Source organism: Dendropsophus ebraccatus, chromosome 15 (assembly GCF_027789765.1).
Source record: "Dendropsophus ebraccatus isolate aDenEbr1 chromosome 15, aDenEbr1.pat, whole genome shotgun sequence".
In the NCBI taxonomy this organism is placed as follows: Eukaryota; Metazoa; Chordata; class Amphibia; order Anura; family Hylidae; genus Dendropsophus; species Dendropsophus ebraccatus.
Window position 1 is genome coordinate 56,955,346 of NC_091468.1, and position 20,223 is coordinate 56,975,568.

Here is a 20,223-nt window from a genome sequence, read left to right on the forward strand (position 1 = left end):
CGGATTCCATTGTTTACTTGGGAATTAGGCTCCCGCTGTCTCTTGGCTCTCTGTTTGACCTGAACTATACACCCGTGCTGACCAGGGTCCTCTCAGATATGACATCTTACTTCCTGAAACCGACTTCGTGGTTTGGAAGGATGGCCGTCGTTAAGATGGATATTCTTCCTAAGCTACTGTATGTTTTTCAAGCTGTCCCCATTGTGGTTCCGGTTGCTTTCTTTAGGACTCTGCGCAGGGCTATCTCCAAATTTATCTGGGGGAACAATAAACCCAGGATTGCATATTCTACTCTCACTCAATCTAAGTGTATGGGTGGTATGGGATTGCCTGATCTACGTCTTTATCATGAGGCGGCTGTCCTGCGCGGAGTCCTGGATTGGGTACACTATAAGGGCTCTAAGAGGTGGGTGGACCTGGACTTCTCGCTTTGTCCGATTGCACCCTCTCTTCTACCATGGATCTCTTCGGGAGACCGTCAGTCCCTGTCACGCCTGTCCTTTTTTGTCCCACATGTGTTGTGCGTTTGGGATAAATGGGTCACTAAACACGGATTGTCAGTGGTGCCGGGACCACTCTCCCCGATACTCCACAACCCATCATTCCAGCCGGGCCTGCAGACGCATGGATTCCTTCTATGGGAGAGGTCCGCGTGCCCAAGAATCCGGGACTGTATGACTGGTGATGTCATCTCTTCTCTGGTGACCCTTCAGGCTCAGTCCCCGGATCGTCTGCTGTCTTGGCTGGAGTATGGGCAGTTAGCCTCGTTCATACGGGCTCTTTTTCCTAGGAGCTCGTACACCCCGACACTCACAGATTTTGACAACTTGGTTGTTTCCGCCTCTGCTATCTCGCATTGCATATCGGTGCTCTATCAGCTCTTGTTGAGTAGGGCTCGCCCTGACAGAGCTCCTTTTTTTGACAAATGGGAACGTGACCTGGGTGTTCCTTGGGACGGTCAGTCTCTCCAGAAGACCTGTGACCTTTCTCATGGCATCTCCATGGCCGCTAAGGCTAAGGAGAAGAACTACAAAATCCTTTCGCGGTGGTACTACTGCCCAGTCTCCTTACATACCATGTTCCCGGAGGTTTCGGACAGGTGTTGGCGATGCCTTACTGAGGCTGGTGACATGATGCATATCTGGTGGGCCTGTCCGAGCATCCGAGAATTTTGGGACAAGATCATTGTCATTTATAATGCGTATTCTGGAAAGACTGTCGTTAACTCCCCACAACTGACCCTCCTGTCGCAGATCCCGGGTTCTCTCGCTACGGTTAAAAAAGGGATTTTGCGACATTTTCTCACTGCAGCGAGGATGGTTATTCCCCGACATTGGAAAACACCTGTTGTACCTTCAATAGCGGAATGGCTAGGTGAGCTTCGGGAATTGGGCAGAATGGAAGAATTGATAGCAGAGGCGCACGAGCAGTCTGACAAATTTGATAAAGTGTGGTATCCATGGCGACTGTTCATGGACTCAGAGGACTTCCTTGCTCTCACTTGTTAGTGGTGGGAAGTTCTAGATTCTGCAGATCCGTATTGGGGGCTATGTATGGTTTGGTATCTGTTCCACGTCCGTCTCCTTGCCTTTCTCCTGGTCTTTTCTCTTTCTCTCGTCTCTTTCCTCTTCTTTTCTTTCCTGCATCTTACACCACTATTAGTGTGATTAGCATTGCGTTTGAGCGGCGCTACTGTGTAGGTGGTGCTTATGTCTGGATATGTTAGCATTACACTGCTTTTCTCCTGTTCTTTTTATATATTCGAAAAATGAATGACACCACGCGACTTGCAGGTCGTTTTGTTCCAATATTTGATGGCTTTGTATTTACTGTATGCTGTGTGGTTGTCAATAAAAATCAGATTACACCTAGATTTGCGATTCCTGAAATAAGATAAGTAAATTAAAACATTTTTAGGAGGTTCACTACACTGTAAATATATTTCTAGGTTCCTTACGACATCCAGTGATAAATAATACAAATGTTCTTCCTCCAAGGAAACAAGATTGAACTTGGGCAGAATATTATTCTGGTTCTTATTAGCCAAGAATGAATTCTTGAAGGCTTGAAGAACGGTTGCAAACTGAGTTTCACCTTATCAGACAGGAATGTAATATACAGGTCCTTAGAACCCAGCACCTGGAGGTCTCCCACTCTTTTGGCTGTAGTGATTGCCAACAAAAAGGTTACCTTTAGGGTAAGAAACTAAGGGTCAACTTATTCCAGGGATTTGACAGGGAGGTAGACCGTGTCGGACTGGAGTATTTGGGGCCCACCAGAGGAAATGATCCTGGGGGCCCACCAATGCAAGCAAAGGTTTCTGTACCAAATTCAACGTTCAAATATAAAGTTTCTTTTGTATCAACTATTAGTCCATTATATAATAATTCTAAATAATTATTTAAAAATTAAACAACGTGAGTGCAATTTTTTTAGATTCTGTCTCTCACAGGTGGTGTACCTACAATAAACTTTACAGACCTCTCCATTCTTTGTAGGTGGGAAAACATGCAAAATCGGCAGTGTATCAAATACTTATTTCCCCCCTCTGTAGGGCTATACATAGTATTACTGTATAAGAGACCTGAGGTAAATTTGTTCATACTATGTGGTGGTATGCCATATACTACATTATCATATATCCAAAGAATCCACTAACAAATACCAAGACACCCCTAGAATTATTCGCTTATTTCTCCAGCATAACCATATGCTATGATCTTTACATGATACATGATAAATGATATTATTTATATTAAATCTTTGTTTACTATATATGGTCCTGTGTTTGTTTGTAGTGATCATACTGCCACCATGTGGTTGGATGACCACATGTCATGCTAAGGCATTTAGATATGGGGGCAATTAGAGTGGGATTTGACACCTAATTGTTTATACTGTGGAGGGCACTGTGGCCTGTACTTACCAACCGGGAGGGAAAGGGGGGGGGGGGGGGAGTTGAAGAAGAACAATGCTTCCCCATTCAAGAAGAACAATGTTGCCTCTGCTACACACACGGTCAGCGCCAACACTTGTGTTTTTCGAACAAGGCCATTGTCCTGGCAGTAGGTAGATGCATTTTCTCTTATAGTCACAATTCTGGGAAGTGCTGTCTTCAATATTATATTAAGCATTTAGTCATCAGCCAAAAACCTGAAATTCTATTTTAGAAGTTTAGAAATCTTGGCTCAAACTCCACACAAGGCTAATCTACCTCATGTTATTGTAGCAGCACTATGAGGTTTACTAACATAATTAGTCCAGGCATAGACTAGAGGGACCAAGTGTGAACTCAGAGTTACATTATTTTTTTATGATTTTGCAACATCCATGCCTATGCAGGCTTCAGAATGGCAGAGGATGCGCTGTTGGCCGTTATTTGGTATATATTGTCAGGACGGGACAGGTAGAGACAAAACCCGACAGTGAGCCCTAGGTCTGAACCCGCCCACTGTCCCTACCTACTTGCCTCAATCGGCCCTAGCCAGCCGCGGACAACCACGAAGACGTTCCCTATACTGAGTACGTGAAACACAGAACAATACAGACGGACAAACACAATAAAGGGTAGTCAGAAAAGCCAAGTCAAAACCAAACGGGCAACGTGGTACAAAAATCAGTAAACAATCAGATAGTCAAATGGTCAGGCGGGAGGTCGGATAACAAGTCGAGCAATGCAGAGGGATTAGGAACGGGGAATGCAGGAATAGACAAGGGAGTCTTGGATCAGGGGATTAAACCTAATTAGCCAATGCTGAGACACTGCCTCAGCTTTGTTTTATGCTGACCAATAGCCCGGTCCGGATCCCAATTGGACCAGCGCTCTGATCTCCCAGGTTGAAGACAGGCAGAGAAACCCGTCAATTACACAGACAACACAGGTGCATAATCAAGTCCAGAAGCTTCTCAGCTTAACTCCTGCATTGCCGGAAGCTGAGAAGCAATCGGGTGTGGCACACAAAAGTGAACACCAGGCCCAGTTCACACCAGGCTACTGCACATTCCTGACACATATATTGTATTTTGTCTTGCAATGGTCTGAACCAGTTGAATTTCACATCTACATAATAGAACAATTTAAAGACCCAGGAAAGGATAAATGGGGGGTAGGTATCATTAGCACAAGCACGGACCTTGATAAATATTGCACAATTTTTGAACACCATTTTTTGGCTTAGCTAATCTACGCCAGGATCTGAATGGAGTACTGCTGTGAATTTTGTTGCACAAAAACCTAAAATAAAATTCACATATAAAAAATCTGGCTAAAATGTAGCTAATATAAGCCACACCCCCTTTTAATTAAAAATTTTAAAAAGGCTCAGCTGGCTTAAACGGCTCAAAAATAGTGCAAACGGCTTGATAAATGCTGTGAAAAAGTCTATGCCACGCGCAAAAACGCCTTTTCAGCAAAATAATGGCGCAAAATGAATGATACATTTGCCCCAAAATTTAGTCTCTGCTTTCTCAGGGTTAGAAATAAAAAGTGAAGCTCCCATAGCAAACTGTAGGGACTGTAGAAGAGAAGCGAAGCAGCATTTTTAATAAAGACCTCTAAAGAAAATATTTTTGCTTCATAGTAATAACCACAAAGCATGACTTTGCAAAAGTCTTCATAGTCTTTAAACTGAAAGGGGTATTCACCCCAAAATCTTTTTTGCAGTGTTAAATAGCCCACCCCTAGCTCAAGTAATTACCAATTAGCATTTTGAAACTATTCCTGCCTATTCACCCCCTCAGTATTCACAAAATGAGCTAACTGGAGTCCAGTCCGACACGCTCCTTCCTCCTGGCCCCCACCTTTGGAGTCGGGATCACATGTCCTCCTCTCTTTTCAATGGGATGACACGCCTGCTCCCTCGAAGTGTTCTGTGACAGGGAAGCAGCGTGTGTGAAGAGAACACTGTAGCCGACCGACCTGTGTGTCATCAGGTCATAAATCACTCAGTGTGTGTGTGTGTGTCAGCTGCGGAGGTCGGCCGATTCCCGGGCAGTGTGGTGACCTCTGACCTCTGTCTGGCCATGTGCGTCCTCCCTCCTCAGCCTCCCCTTGCAGCGTCCCTCTCTCCGCTGTAAGCTGGATGATATTTCTCTCTCCTCTGTCTAGCTCTGTATCATCCCTCCCATCTATCTCTTTACCTACCTTCAATATATCAGGTCACACAGTTTCTGATTTGGACTGATAGCAACTTGCTGGGGCCTGTAGTTCTACAGAAGCTCTGTGACCTAATATATTGTGTAGAACTACAGGTCCCAGTAAGCTGCTATCCATCCACATCACAATATATCAGGTCACAGAGCTTCTGTAGAACTACAGGTCCCAGCAAGCAGCAATCAGCAGGAAGCAATGCATGATGGGAAATGTAGTTTCTTGGCCAGCACCATCTTGCATGTTTATATCGGCTTTTAGAAAAACTTTTTCTCAGGAACGGCAGCAGCTAGAAAGACAGGAGGCGGCTCAAAATACTCAGGGGGACTTGGTAAGATCAACTAGGTTTTCATTTTTTAACACTTGGGGGGAATACCACTTTAAACCAAATTTAAAAAAACACAGGTAAGATAGTCAACCTTCATTCTGCTGCCAGTGTTATAGCTGGAATACACCAGCATGTTCCAGCATAATATACCTATCATGCTTATGATGAGAAGTCCATGTGAATGGCTTCATCTGTTCTAAGACTCAGTGACAGACGTTGGGACATCTGTATGTTCAGGGTCTCGTTATCTCACTTTTCCACAGATTAGTACTTGACAATTTGCTGATAGGTCACAATGTGTAAGACCTCAGTAGGATTGCATATAAGAAAAACATATTTTCTGACCTCAATTTTATTTATATAACAATTTATGCAAATGTGTCTGCTGCACAGAAGACAAACAATCTTCAGTGATATAGACAGATACAATTCAGAGGCACTCACATTATAATTCTCTGAATGTCTCTTTGTTATTCCATGAATGAAACAAACAACTAGAGCAAAATTTTGTGAATCCTCAGACCTAAAAGAAATGATTTCTAAGTTTTCTCTTGTATCTGTCCCTAAGAACATGCAGTCTTCTGTAGGCAGCATGTTATAGTGATATGCAGGGCCGTATTTACCACTAGGTACTGGGCAACTTTCTTCAATACTTCTATGCCGGGATGGTAAAAATAGTAAAGAAACCAAGGTTAGTTGCCCCTATTCCTCTGGTGCGCTTCCAATTGCTTATCGGGGTCCCGACTCGCTGACAGCCTGCTCATCCAATCACTGCACTGTCCCACCAATTGTGTATGTGATTTTTTCATATACACAAAAGATGAGGTTGACCATGTTTTTGTGTTTGTAAAAGATAAACATCCTATAACAGGAACAGTGAGAGAGACAAAAACATTGTGTGGATCCAGCCTTAGCTGAATAGGCACTTAATACATTTTATGTAATATACAGAAAAGTGAAAATATCCTTCCATGACTGGTCAGTATGAAGAAATCAGGGCAGGAATAGCAGATACCTTTATATTTATGGATGCTTCGTGCTTGATATTTTGTTGCCATACCATTGGCTGCTCTTTGTTTCTTTAGTTTGAGCCGTACAGAAAACAAATACATTTTCCCAAGCTTTCTGCTAGACTGGAAATTTGCTGATGCCGAGCAATCCAAAGTGAGGGGGTTTATGTTGGTGGGAAAATGTTATTCTGGTGGAATGAAAAGTCCTGTGTCTCCTTATACTAAATATTATGTATGTCAGATATGTATTTTACTGTACTAGGACATGCAATATTACTTATTAATATACTTAGTATTATTACTGGGTGACAATTCCCTCTATTACTCTGCTGGAGCCCGGCAATTTACTGACATGTTGTTTCAATAGAGTTCCCATCAATGGCTATAGCCTTTCTAGGGATTGTATATAGGGGATCATACATGGATCAGGCAGTAGTCAACAGATTAGGAATGTCTATCATCTGTGCAAAGTAATTTTGCACTTGCAGTTTTCCTGAGCGGAGCTAAAACTTCTGGTTCATGTGCAAAATTTTTCATTAGGAACACAGGCCTTGATAGATCTTGTGCAAGTTTTTAGCCTTACACAGCTTGGCTAAAAAAAACTAGGGTCTGACTTGAGCACTGCTGCACATTTTTTTTGCGCAAAAATTGCTCATGATAAATCTGGCTAAGGGTAGCTTCACACCTACCGTATTGCAGCGGATTTTCAGCTGCAAATCCGCAGCAGATCCGCAGATTTGACTAAATGAATGAACACAGCATCAAATCTGCTGCGAAATAGCGCAAACACCTTCATAAATGTTGCTTGAAGGGACTGTACCACCAGACCCAGGCTAAAGCACTGGAGGCGGGCCGACCCACCCTTAGTGGGAGGAAACCCTAGCCCCTCTATGATAGGGTTCCATTGATTCTAATGGAGTCAAGTCATGGAGGGGCTGGAGTTTCTTTCCACTGGGGGTGGATCGGCCCGCCTCCAGTGCTTCAGCCTGGGTCTGGTGGTACAGTCACTTTAAGGCTATGTTCACACAACGTATTTTTTCGTATTTATACCGCCGTTGTTGCAATTTGCGACAACAGCCGTATAAATACAAAAAAAATACGCTGCCCAGGTGTCTATGGGATCCCGGCCGGAGCGTATACACATAGTATACGCTCCGGCTGGGACCCCTAGCGGCGCCGCAAACAACTGACATGTCAGTTTTCTGCGGCCGCTATTCAGTGCACACTATGAAGAACTCTGCGCAAGGAAAGACGGAACAGCCGATTTCTTACGACATGTGAACATGGCCTTAGGGTGCGTTCACACGCACAGGATCTGCAGCAGATTTGATGGCGTAGATTTGAAGTTGCAGATTCAAAGCACATCAAATCTGCTGCAGATCCTGTACATGTGAACGCACCCTAAAACTTTACACCATGCACGAAAACAGTATCCCCCAATTTTATAGGCACCCCACTATAGGTAATACCCTGTTAGTTATGCCTCCGTCCCAATGAATAGCACTGTCTAAACAGTTCACATGTGCTATAACGACACAGGTGTACTGTTTAGACCAGCAATGAATAGAAATCCTGCCTAAGGGCGTTCCTAATGATGAGAAGGAAGAAAAGAGAGGTGTTCCAGACCTGGGGCACAGACGCTCTAGGTCACCCCAGTATGACACAGTGCTGCAAGTTTAAAAGTTCATTTTTTGCTCTAACCTAGGCACCGAACGCATTTTAAAAGACATGACCGGTAAGGATTTACTCAACAAACGTATGGTACTAGTGGTTTGGTGGGGTGAATTAATGGATACAAAGTCCCTTTTATTTTTTGCAAGCAGAGTCAATGTTTCCATTGGTGACATTTCTGGGCACATCACATTCTGATCCCTTTATATTTCATTTTTAGAAGTGAGGGGTTTTGGTATGCATGGCTACCTTCAGGACTCTACCATCAATTTGCAGAGTGATATTTATCCCTCTGTTACCCTGATAGATGCTGTGGTTGCGCTGACTGAAGCATCTATAAGGTTAACTGTTGGATCAGAGAGCGGATCCAGTCCTGACAGTTGCCACGGGTGCCTGGAAGGGTTGCACGATGCACCGAAAAATCTATACTACTATCGATATTCCGGGGCAAAAAACGATTCGGTACCAGGATTTCCTGGTATCGATATTTTATGTTAATTTGCATAATAGCGCAGTATAACAAAGTATAAAGCAGAGAACACAGCCAGCGGCTATCTGAGCGCCGGCCGTGTTCTCTGTGTGCCGCCCCCTGCTCCCACCTGTCATGTCTTCGGTCCCGCGCAGCTTCTGCCCCCGGTGGCGCCAAATTCAAATTGCCGGCACACAGCGATGGCTTGTGCCGGCTATGTAACTGTATACATGCCGCTGTCACAACTGACAGCGGCATTCTCCCATCCTGAGCGCGCTGTATATGCAGCAGGGGTCGGCTACTATGTGTAACAGACCCCGGCTGCTAATGACTGCATGTAACCTTTTCAATGCCGCGATGTAATGTGATCGTGGCATTAAAATGGATGATTGACAGGTGGCTGTGAAGTGTCCGATCGGCACCCCCGCAATGTGAGTGCGGGGGCTGATGAGTCACCTCACAGCCCGAGGTCCGCACTCACCTTCCCGGTGTCTCTGCTGATAGCAGAGCACTGATACTGATCTATGCAATGCTACAGCAATAATATATAGCATTGCATAGCTCAGGTCATCCAAAGGGCAGAGCAGGGTCAGCGGCAGGAGAGAGAGCGCAGCGCGATCCGGGTGAGGAGGACAGAGGGGGAGGCTGGAGGAGACGCGGCCATCTGGCAGCACAGGACTGTGAGGAGGAGCGGCAGGCCGGGCCGTCAGGAGACTCCCGGGGCAGACATCAGTGCGGGTGAGGAGGGGGGGTCGGTCGTGCTCTGACTGGGAAGGGAGGGGGGGGGGGCTGTAACCTGATTACCCTGCGCACAAATAAACAAGTGTGTGTTGCATGACTATAATCCCCATTATCCCCTTAAAGCTGAAGTGTATTACATTACTATAATCCCCCTGATGTCTGGTGTGTGTTACATGACTACAATCCTCATCATCCTCTGATAGCTAAAGCGTGTGTGTGTTACATGACTACAACCCCCACCATCCCCCAGATAGCCGAAGTGTTACATGACTACAGCCCATATCATTCCATCCCCCTGATAGATGGTGTGTTACATGACTACAACCCCCATTGTCCCCAGATACTTGGAGTGTTAATGTCCTTACTATAAAATTATCACCTTCCTGATCACAAACGGTAAACAGAGCAAGCGCATAAAAACACCAAGTTCAGTAGCACATAAAAACATGGTACTAAATAAAACTACAGATCATGGCACAAAAAAAGACTCCTCACACCACAGCCAGTCAGGTAGCAGTGTTAGGAGTGAGAATAGGGCAATTTTTAAAGCACATTTACTTTAAATAATGGAAACTTTTTTAAAGTAATAAAATTAAAGGAATGTGAATTGGTTTGTTACGGACCTGATGGGGGGCATTTCTAATTTTCAATATAATTTATTCAGTATCGAATTGGTATCGAGCATTGAAAAAAAAAAGTTGGTATTGGTATCGAAATCAAAATTCTGGTATCGTTATATCACTAGTGCCTGGGTATCACCAACAGCTGGGACCCTCCGCCGATGACCCAGGCACTCCTTCTGTGCTGTATCATTCCATGGGTTGTAACTGTATGCCCAAATGCAGGAATAGACCACAGAAATGGACGTACAGCTATGCCCATCTGCAGGAAAGGGTTAAAAATCAAATGCTAGTGCTGACCAAAGGAGACCATAGAAGACCTTAAAATCTTCTGTTCAGCACTTCTGGTTCATAAATACCTCTGTTTAGTTCCAGAGAATTTCCTAACTAGAAACAAATGTGAAAAAGTTCAGAATGTTCGAGGTTTAACCTCAAAGAAGGAGGACGCTTTTTTTCAATGTTTTATTTTATAATACAATATGGTCCTATCGAGTATTTGTCTAAAGTGTAAGACGTAGGTAATCCATATAGTTCACAGCACCCATTGTTATTACTGCAAAATGAAGACATCTGCTTCGACCAGTCAATACAGTCCTTCATATTGAGCAAGTGGTAACGCTATAGAGACTAAAAACATATCGTTATTAGAAATCTCCAGGATTCAAGAATCCCATGTTTATGTAGTTTCCTAGTGTAAAGGGATATCCTGTATATTGGGACTTAGAAATCCATATAGGAGGTTATACACTGAAAGTCAGGAGGAGAATACCATAACTAGTCCAAGTCCAAACAATAGCCTAACACCCCATCAATATACATGTGTTTTATGCACAAGCCAAAACGACAGAAATGGCTGTACATCGCACCCATGGCTGACACTAAAGCTTATTCAGCTACATTTAAAACCAACATCAGAAGTTAGTATATAATTTGGCCAAACCATATTGCCTCATGTACCACGTGCAGGTCTTCTGATACACATGAGTCCCTAACCAAAAAACATCACTGTGCCGGTCAGCGACCACAATCCACGCAAAGCGTGCGCAAGCAGAGAAGGGGGGCCACGGAATGGCCCTGCAACCCCATTGTCACAGGATGAGACCCTAAAGGGCCCCCCCAGACCCCGCAGGCGGAAAAAGTGGACGCCAAGCAACACAAGTGTGAACAAGCTCTTACTTCTCTCCATTCCTCTGCAGGTAGAATGGGAGAATACTAGGAGATCCTCCCCTTATGTACACAGGTGCTTCCTGCTAATTTGGATCACATGGGTCTGTGTTTTACTGATTAAGGGTGCGTTCACACGTACCGCATCCGCAGCAGATTTTACACTGCGAGTTTGCAGCAAAATCCGCTGCAGATACCTGCCCATTCACTTCAATGAGATGAAATACTCGCAGTGGGATTGTCATCCCGCTGCGAGTATGTCAAAGTCAGCACCCTTAACCCCCATGGCCCAGGTACATACTTTACCGGGTCCCCACTCCGGCTTGCTTTGGGGGTTCCCGGCGTCTCCCGGCCCTCAACCCGCCACAGTGCACTGATCGTCTGAGCGCCAGGAGCCCCCTGAAGCCCCTTGATACTACTGCATCAAGGCTTCACTTCCTGGATAACATGGTGATGTCACTTCCTGGACAACATGGTGATGTCATTTCCTTGATAACATGGTGATGTCACGACCCGACTCCCAGAGCTGTGCGGGCTGTGGCTGCTGGAGAGGATGATGGCAGAGGGATGCTCAGTTTCCCTCCAGTGCTCCTGTGTCCCTCAGTGTCCCCCTGCCATCATCCTCTCCAGCAGCCACAGCCTGCACAGCTCTGGGAGTCGGGTTGTGACATCACCATGTTATCCAGGAAGTGACATCACCATGTTATCCAGGAAGTGATTGATGCAGTAGTAAGTGCAGGGAAAAAGCACTTTATAAGCATTTCCTGTAATAAGTGTATCTTGGTAACTTGTATAACTTTTGGGGGGCAATACAATACTTTAATGAAAATTTTCCCGAACTTCTCCGTTAAAGACAACGCCAACATTTAAGGTTTTTTCCTTAATTAACAAACATTGCAAGGTTATATAACTTTGACCTGTCGACCACGTCCTCTTCTCCTTGCGCCATTTTTTGTCGGTGTCAGCAGAGTGGGGGGTTTGATCTTCTTCCTCCTCAGCGTCTGCCTGTAGAACTGAATGGGAGAGAAAAGGCTTCTTGTGCGCATGAAGGCAGCCTTTTTTATTGGCTGGACCGCATCACATTGCTTCCGGCTTGCTCAGCCCTGATCGGCTGAACAGGTCCAAATCGGGTTTACAGGAACCCAAAAGTGTGAGATCCGAAGATGCCAACCGGAGCTGATGGGAGATTCAAACAGCGATTGTCACCAAAGGGATGGTGAGAATAAAACGTATGTGTGTCTGTGTTTTGTTTTATTTAAGAGTTGTCCTTTAAAGGAAACCAATCAGCACGATCATGCTGAAATAGCTTCCAGGTACACCAAATACAGCTCGTACGTAGCTACAGTGCTATGCCTTGATTGGTATGTGGAGATCAAATAAAAACTTTTTTTTTTATTCCATCACGGAGAAAGGCGGGAACTAGTCATCTGGGCGTCATCCTGCCCATACCAAGTCACAGCTCTCTGCCCGCAGCAATTCTGATTAACATTAAAGGAGTAGTCCAGTGAAACAATCTTTCTTTCAAACAGGTGCCAGAGGTTTGCAATTTATTTGAAAATTGTGATTTAAAAATCTCCCCTCTTTCAGTACTAATAAGCTGCTGTATGCCCTGCAGGAAGTGGTATATTCTTTCCAGCCTGACACAGTGCTCTCTGCTGCCACCTCTGTCCAGAGCAGATTTATGGAATATACACTATTTGATGTAACCAAATGTTGTTCCTCCTAGGACTGTAGGACTATAGTCAAGGAGATATCTGGTCTAATGGTGTGTTTACACGGAACGATAATTGTCCCGATAGTACGATTAACGATGTCGGAGTAACGTTTTTTTTTTCCATAACGATCAGCGTTTAGATGGAACAATACATCATACAGAATATTCGTTTTGCGATCGCTTAAGCCATATCTCACACATTGGTTAAATCAGCGAACGACTGTTTACACAGAATGATCTGCAATTTTTTTGCGGGCGAACAACGATTTGAGAACATGTTGTAAGATCAAAATTAACAATTTCTCATTCATCGTTTGATCATTCGCTGCGTTTACACGTAAGATTATCGTTCGAATTTGATCGTTATCACGCAAATTCGCACGATAATCGTTACGTGTAAACGCACCATAAGCTTGTTTCATCCAATTTATTGGAGCTGAGCAGCTTTCTTGTGGACTTTATCTTGAGCAGTACATAGACAGCTCCCAGTACACAGGCTAACCACTACATGTGCTCAGGACCGGCCACTAGAGGGCAGAGAGGTCCTTACCAGTCACAGTATAGAGCCAGCCGCTGCAGAGACGGCTAAATCCCGTAGTAACCGTGTACCTATCGGTGATAGTCTTCCGCCACAAATCACCTCAGCAGCCGATCTCCTCACACTCTGCCGCTCTCCTCTCCTTATATAGTGACTGCGTCAGGTAAAGGCGGGAAACAGAGAAGGGGCGGGTCCGGCGTGAGGTGAGTGCCGCTGCTCTGTATCCATAGTGACCGGCCGCCATGGAGACTGTATACACAGCAGAGCCGGTGAGGGAGCGCGGTGTCCGTACAGAGGAATCCCCGGGAGGGCTCCATGATGCCGGACCCCGCAGCCTCCTTAGCGCCGCTGCCCGTCCATCAGAGGAATGCGGCCGGAGACCCCCGGAGGATGCGGCGGATCATCACGGAGGACAGCACCTGGAGCCTGGCGCTCATCCCGCCGCTCAGCGACCTCTGCCTGCGCCACATCGTGGGCAACTTCCAGGGTGAGTCGTGTTTGTGTGTGGTGGGTCACCCTCTCTGTGGTGGGTCACCCTCTCTGTGGTGGGTCACCCTCTCTGTGGTGGGTCACCCTCTCTGTGGTGGGTCACCCTCTCTGTGGTGGGTCACCCTCTCTGTGGTGGGTCACCCTCTCTGTGGTGGGTTACCCTCTCTGTGGTGGGTCACTCTCTCTGTGGTGGGTCACTCTCTCTGTGGTGGGTCACCCTGCCATCTCTGGGGTGTCTGTTATACTAAAGTGTTCTGTCCTTATGGATGAGACTCTCACCACAGGTGGGGCGGCAGTGTTGGGGGCTACACCAGGTTCTGCAGTGTTGGGGTTACACCAGGTTCTGCAGTGTTGGGGGCTACACCAGGTTCTGCAGTGTTGGGGGCTACACCAGGTTCTGCAGTGTTGGGGGCTACACCAGGTTCTGCAGTGTTGGGGGCTACACCAGGTTCTGCAGTGTTGGGGGTTACACCAGGGGAGGCAGTGTTGGGGTTACACCAGGGCCGGCAGTGTTGGGATTTACCCCAGGGGCAGAAGTGTTGGGGGCTACACCAGGGACGTCAGTTTTGAGCTTTTCCGGGGGTAGCAATGTGGGGGTTTCCCGGGGCAGGCAGTGTTGAGGTTTCCCTGGTGTGCTAGTCTTGGTGTTACACCAGGGGTGCCAGTGTTGGGGTTACACCAGATTTGGTAGTGTTGGGGTTACACCAGATTTGGCAATGTTGGGGTTACACCAGGGGTGGCAGTGTTGAGGTTTCCCTGGCGTGCTAGTCTTGGTGTTACACCAGATTTGGTAGTGTTGGGGTTACACCAGGGGCGGCAGTGTTGGGGTTACCTGTGTCTACCCAGTCTACCCATCTGGCGCATTGCTGGCGGGAGGGACATTGCATCTGTGACCAGATCTGCAGGTGGAGGGGAGATTTTTTTTTTTTTTTCAATTTACAAAAATAAATTTAATTAGAGACATAATTGTTCCTTGTTCCCCATCCTGCAGATCATCCCATTCTGGATCAGCTTCTTCCCAAGCACCAATCCAAGGTTCTGGACAGTCTGTCCACCTCGCTGCCCCTGCCAGTGACCACCAACCTGATCAGCTATGAGGATTACTGGAGGCGCTGCTGCACTGAGCGATGGCCGACCTGTGACGTCTCCCACTATGGCTTCAGCTGGAAGAGACTTTTCTTTGAGAAGCACCTGGAGAACCTCATAGAGAACTTCATCCCGGACCTGACAGACACCGGATCTATCTGTAACATGGCGGAGCTCAGCAAGAACTACATCCGCAGACTGGACATCCAGCAGCTGCTGCCTCCGGTAAAGGTGGAGATCAGGAGGGAGGACACCCCTGATGACATCTCTGACTCAGGCAGTGATGCCGGTGGGGATTTACCCTCCATGGACCACTTTGATCTGAACCTTATTGCCAGTTCTCTATGTGACCTGGAGGAGCTGCACCTCGTGTACGGGGTTAAAGGCTGCGGCATGAACTTTGAGTGGAATCTCTTTAGGTTCACCGTTCGGGATTGTACGTTGCTCGCCAGTGCTCTCCAGACATTCAGGAACCTGAAGGTAACAGGACAGGGCCTGTAACATATATACTGAATGTACTGGAATCAGCACGTTTTTTTTCACAGCTGAGGGTTTGTCACAGTGGTGAACACTGCAACAGCACAAATATCTCTCCTGCTTCTAGTTGGTTACAATGTAGGGTCTAGGATTGTCTACAACCAGTGACTCTCCAGCAGTACTATAACTCCCAGCATGGCCTGAAAGCCTATATTTGTTACAGTGTATCAGTCTGGGCTGTTTACCTCTCAGAGGATTGTCTAGACTAGTAATCCCCAAGCTTCAAAACCATAACATCATTTGGGAATTGTAGTTTTGCAGTAACCGGAGAGACACAGCTTAGGGCCCTATTACACCAACAGATTATCTGACATATTTTTGCAGCCAAAGCCAGGAACGCAATATAAGCAGAGATCGTGTCATAAAGGAAAGATTCAGATTTCTCCTCTTTCTGAATCCAATCCTGACTTTGGCTGCAGAAATCTGTCAGATAAATCTCTTGGTGTAATAGGGCCTTTAGGGATCACCGGACCAGAGCGTTGTCTGGAGTGGGGACGAGTGTAACTAAACAGCTGATGAGCTGCAGGTTGGTGATTCAGTCTCCCCCATGTCTATGCTTCCTATGGCTCCCCAAATGGTCCTATTACCCCTTTCTTGTCTTTTTCTAGTTTTGTCTCATGTGAAAAGGGATCAGCTTGGTCCTTACAGACTCAATTTGGATTTGCTGACATCAGTGTTTTATATAAGGCAGACAGGGGCATAACTAGCAAACTTTTGATTGGGCTCTTCCTTCCGGACTGACCACTAAGCCATCAAGTGTAGTCATAACTGCAAGCGCACCTCAGGAGTACTTTCAGTTAAAGGGACATATGCAGAACCCGTAAGACCCCTTACACCCCTTAAGAGAGAGGTCTTGCGTCCGGCATCGGTGAGCTGTCCGTCCTTATAGAAGGTATAACAGAGTGGTGATTTATTTCTCTAAAGTCTCTGGTTTTGTTTCTTGGAAGGTCTTCAGACTCCACAGGAGTAAGGTCGATGACGACAAGGTTCGCGTTCTGATTAAAAGTTTGCTTGACCACCCAACCCTCGTCCAACTGGACCTGTCGCACAACCAGATCTCTGACAGAGGAGCCCGCGCGATGGGGAAGCTGCTCAACCAAAGCCAACTCCAGACCCTCAACCTGTGCAACAACAACATCCGTCCCCACGGGGCACAGGCCATTGCTCACTCCCTCACCAAAAACAGCCGACTCCAGGTCCTCAACCTACGCTTGAATCACATAGGGGATGAGGGTGGACAGGCCTTGTGCAATGCTCTGCTGCAGAACAACAGCCTGCAGTGGCTTCACATCGGGAGCAATGAGCTGTCTGAACCCACCGCCACCCTCCTGGCACAAGTCCTCTCACAAAATACATCTCTAAAGAGCATCAATATCTCCTGCAACCCCATAGGCCTGGTATGCCAACACTCAACCAAAGCAATTTTCTTTTTCTTTTTTTCTTCTTTTTTTTTTTTTTAATTCAGATTTATTTATTTTTTATTTGTCATGTGATCTGCCTCCTCCCTGGTCCTGTATTCTCATTTATCCATTTGTTATGTGATCTGCCACCTTCCTAGTCATGTGTTCTTATTTGTCATGTCATCTGCCTCCTCTCTGGTCTAGTGATCTTATTTGTCATGTGATCTGCCTCCTCGCTGGTCATGTGTTCTTATTTGTCATGTGATCTACAGGATGGCGGGAAGCAGCTCCTGGAAGGAATGTCTCAAAACAAGACGATGTTGGAGTTTGATCTTCGTCTGACTGACGTGGGGCAGGAGAGTGAATTCTACATGAATCAGGTTCTCCGGGGTAACCAGGAGCGTACCCGTCTCCTGGCCCAGCAGAAGCAGTTGTCTACATCAGGGCTGGATCGGTAAGCTGGAGAGGAGCCCGGATCCTGGTCATTACCTCCTTCATTGGTCTCTTTTCAATAAACCCTGTTTTCTTATGTTCGCTGGACAGCGTGATGCACTCATAGCAGATTCAAGGAAAACAATGTGGATGGTGATAAGAGTAGTCTGCTCCATTGTCCGTCAGTGTTGTGTATCTGCGTTACACCACCATTGTGGTTACAGCTCCTGGATCCTATTTCCATGACACAGATTTTGCCACACCAGTAAGTAGATGTTACACCCATAAAGAGATGGAGCCAGATATGACCGGGCCTGGGTCATGTGACATCAGAGCTCCACCAAAGACTGTACAAACGATGTAGCACATGATTTCTGAGATGAAAATAAAGCATTATATCTTTACTCTACACTTTCTAGACTGGACATTGCTGGTCCTTACTCGGGGGGTTATATCAGTGTAATGAACAGCGCCTATCTTGTCCTTAGTTTGGTTGTGGTTTTGGAGCTCATTTCAATGGAAGTGAATGGAGCTTGTAATACCAGACACAACCTGAGGACTGGGGTGGCGCGTTATTTTCAGGAATGTAACTCTGTTTTTTGTAATCCTGGATAACCCCTTTAAGACTTATTTTGCCTTTGTAGAGTTTGAAGGATATTACATTTGGTTCTCACCGACACAGCAATTTATGAAGACACCAGAAGCTGACATGGAAGTGTCCGTGATCGGTCTGTGACTTTATTACACAGATGTCATTTACAATCTTCAATATTGCAGCCAAAAGGCAACATTGTGGTAAAAGCTATATACATGTATATACCTCATAATATCATCAGATACGTAACAAAAGACATAAAAAATCTTCACAAAACATATTGTAAAAGTAGATGTGCAGTGCAGATACTGGAGTGGTGACCCCCGCAGAGGGCTCACATGATACTGAAGGTGGGAGAGAAGTAGGGGGTGATTTGTGATGAGATTATTGCCATAAAGGCCAGGGATGGCATCACGCCGTGCGGTTCAGGCACACACAGGCAAGACAACGTGGAAACACTTCTGGTCTGACTATAACATAACGTATTATCACTACACAGAATGTCTGACGCTGCTTCATCCTCACACTATTTCTGATGGGAGAATCGAAGGAGGACCTCAAACACACCGCTAAAGCCTATGAAACAGTTCCCAGTGATGGCTGCCCCGTCAAAGGTGGCAGGTGTGCTTCTGGGCATCTCACCCACTATGGCTGGAGATCAGGGGGTTGTCAGAGGGGGAAATCTGTATATGACCTTACAGCCTTTGACCACCAACCTTCTACCTCCTGTACACTACATTCTGTGACCACCACCTGTCTGCCCGCTGTACACTACAGCCTTTGACCACCTTTCTACTTCCTGTACACTACAGCCTTTGACCACCACTCTTTTCCCTCCTTTACACAACAGCCTGTGACCACAGCCTGTCGTCCTTGTATACATCACAGCTTGTAACCACCACCACCATACACTACAGCCTGTCTACCTCCTGTACACTATAGCATGTGACCACCACCCATCTACCCCCTGTACACTACATTCTGTGACCACCCCCCATCTATCTCCTGTACACTATAGCATGTGACCACCACCCATCTACCCCCTGTACACTACATTCTGTGACCACCCCATCTACCCCCTGTACACTACATTCTGTGACCACCCCCATCTACCTCCTGTACACTACATTCTGTGACCACCCCCCATCTATCTCCTGTACACTACATTCTGTGACCACCCCCCATCTACCCCCTGTACACTACATTCTGTGACCACCACCCATCTACCTCCTGTACACTATTCTGTGACCACCACCTGTCTACCTCCTGTCCACTACAACCTGTGACACCACCCATCTACCTCCTGTACACTACAGCCTGTGTCCACTACCTGTCTATGGGCCCTATTCCACCGGACAATTATCTGAAAACCTGAAAACGTTCACTCATTTCCATGGAACGATAACCGTTATGATCGTATTTGCGATCGTTTTTTCTTCGCTACTGCGTTCGTATCTACTGCGAACGACTGGCCAACGTCTTATTTAATGCGAACAATTTGCGATCGTTTTGCGAACGAGCAACGATAAAAATAGGTCCAGGTCTTATAAAGCGATCAACGATTTCTCGTTCGGTCGTTAATCGTTTAGATTCGAACGATTTAACGATAATCTGAACCATAATCGTCCGGTGGAATAGGGCCCTATGTCCTTTCCACTACAGTCTGTTCCCACCACCCATCTATATCTGTTACATTACAGCCTTCTACCTGTATCTACTTTTGATCCACACATCCACAGGTCATATTTCCTGCATGTATAACACCTCCTGCCTCCCTAGTATCTTCACCCTCCTCAGTCTGGGTGTCAGGTTATAGATCCCGCACAGCAGTAACCATATCACCTGTGAGGTGTCTTGTACTGGATTTCAGTAACAGGCCGCACATTTCTCTGTAACCCCTGCTGCAGTATTGATATATATATATATAACAGTCTATAGTGTGGGTGTCATATCTGGGGTACCTTCTAGACATTATCTGAAGGTCTGTGGGATATGAATGGCATTTCTTATAGGCTAGTAAAACCAACTCTATCATTGTAGCCTGGCATTGTGACAACAGAATGACTTTTTCCCAGGAATCCCCTGTGATATATAGAGTCACAAGAGGCCGATATTAAGAGGAAACGGACTCTTCAGTAAAAGGTGGAGCTCCTCACTGCAGGCCGTGCATGCGTCCCTGGTGTGGGATGATGGGGGTGATCTTTCACTGGAACTAGAATGGATTCTAAGTAAGGTATTACTCTTCACATAAGAAGAATGCGATGAGATTGTGTGAATCCA

The 20,223-nt window shown here is 46.0% G+C and overlaps 2 protein-coding genes across 11 annotated transcripts in view; one reads left to right on the forward strand and one right to left on the reverse strand.

Moving 5' to 3' along the window:
• SLC1A4 (solute carrier family 1 member 4) overlaps positions 1-13,585 on the reverse strand; it is a 49,935-nt gene extending 36,350 nt beyond the window's left edge. For 3 of the 9 annotated variants that reach the window (XM_069955451.1, XM_069955460.1, XM_069955452.1), the window contains exon 1: positions 13,417-13,585. The gene's annotated coding sequence lies outside the window, so the exon portion shown is untranslated. Of the gene's footprint in view, positions 1-12,069; positions 12,329-13,416 lie in introns of all 9 variants that reach the window. The other 6 variants (XM_069955453.1, XM_069955458.1, XM_069955459.1 and 3 more) reach the window with 6 other exon arrangements.
• TCTE1 (t-complex-associated-testis-expressed 1) lies at positions 13,451-17,757 on the forward strand. Of its 2 annotated transcripts, none has more exons than XM_069955464.1 (4): positions 13,451-13,891; positions 14,885-15,204; positions 16,464-16,913; positions 17,189-17,757. In XM_069955464.1, the coding sequence occupies exons 1-4, from the start codon at positions 13,720-13,722 to the stop codon at positions 17,372-17,374; spliced, it is 1,128 nt and encodes a 375-aa protein (XP_069811565.1). In that variant the 5' UTR covers positions 13,451-13,719; the 3' UTR covers positions 17,375-17,757. The 2 variants fall into 2 exon arrangements, with proteins under 2 accessions (XP_069811565.1, XP_069811564.1); XM_069955463.1 differs by having other exon boundaries at positions 13,452-13,891; positions 14,885-15,459.
• The last annotated feature ends 2,466 nt before the right edge of the window (positions 17,758-20,223 follow it).